General features: G+C 39.0%; 1 protein-coding gene across 1 annotated transcript in view; it reads left to right on the top strand.

Moving 5' to 3' along the window:
• Window positions 1–750, top strand: part of LOC117170767 — a 7,118-nt gene extending 6,368 nt beyond the window's left edge. The window contains exon 2 of the mRNA XM_033357804.1: window positions 596–750. Within this exon, the coding sequence (XP_033213695.1) occupies window positions 596–750 (155 nt within the window). The remainder of the gene's footprint in view (window positions 1–595) is intronic.
• The last annotated feature ends 284 nt before the right edge of the window (window positions 751–1,034 follow it).

The raw sequence follows: 1,034 nt of genomic DNA, 5'->3' as shown, positions 1-1,034 counted from the left end.
GCTTCCAGAAGTTGGTATAGGGGGTGGTTTGAAAGAATCAGGTTTCTAATCCTAGAAATGACTACAAATCAATCATGGTCAATAACAATTACCGGGAAATACCGAGAAAAGGGGTAACGCTATATCTCCATTTAACAGAGGGAACTCATGAAGAATTCACTATTTAGGGGTAACACCATAGGTTTAGGGAAACGCCAACATCTCTCGGATTCGCTAAATTTGGAGTGAAATAACGAGTGTAGCAGAAATCGACATGAGGTATCGCAACACTAGGGTGTAACACACTAGGATGTGACACAAAACTTAGTTTCAAATGAATTGTGGTTACGCAAAGAGGAGGGGGAAGTTAATCAGATGCAAATCTCAATTTAATTAGTCTTAGAAAAACTCCATGTCCACGTTTCAAGTTCAATATTCTAATGTTAACTCGCTTCCTTGGCGAAAAATCTCAAAACTCACTTACTTGGCAACAAATTACTTAATTTGTTTCCTTCTCGAAAAATAACTAAAAAATCTTCAAAAAAAGGAACCTTCAATTACCAAATTTTATAATGCCCTAAGGGCGAAAAGAACTGAATATAATGCGGGCACGTAGACGTTTCGCAAGAAACGAAGAAGCAAAAGGACTCGCCGACCGATTCGCCTGAAGATAAATTCCGCAACAATAAATCAGCTTCCTCAGAGCCAAGGCAGTCTTCTAAATATAATTCTGGTCCTGGGAATGACTTCCAAGATGGTTGTTTTCCATGAGCACTTTAAATTAAGGAAAACTGTAGTACGAAGTTGTCTCTTCTTCTTCTTTGGTGGGTATGTTTTTAGCACTAGGTCCTCTTGCCGGTAACAGCGAGATCTATCTGGCCATAGCAAAGTATATGAATTCATATAGAGTCGTAGTCAATTTGATGGTTAGATACAAACATCGTAGTAGATAGATGGAGTAGCGGTAGAGTAAGCTTGCATTTTAAGCGGTAATTCAAATTGTGGAGAGTGAACATGTAGTAATCACATCTTCGTGGGGTTCGCCAGCCGTTTAA

The sequence above is a fragment of the Belonocnema kinseyi genome, chromosome 4 (assembly GCF_010883055.1).
Source record: "Belonocnema kinseyi isolate 2016_QV_RU_SX_M_011 chromosome 4, B_treatae_v1, whole genome shotgun sequence".
Lineage (NCBI taxonomy): Eukaryota > Metazoa > Arthropoda > Insecta > Hymenoptera > Cynipidae > Belonocnema > Belonocnema kinseyi.
The sequence above is the reverse complement of the archived record's forward strand: the minus strand, read 5'-3'. Positions and strand labels throughout refer to the sequence as shown.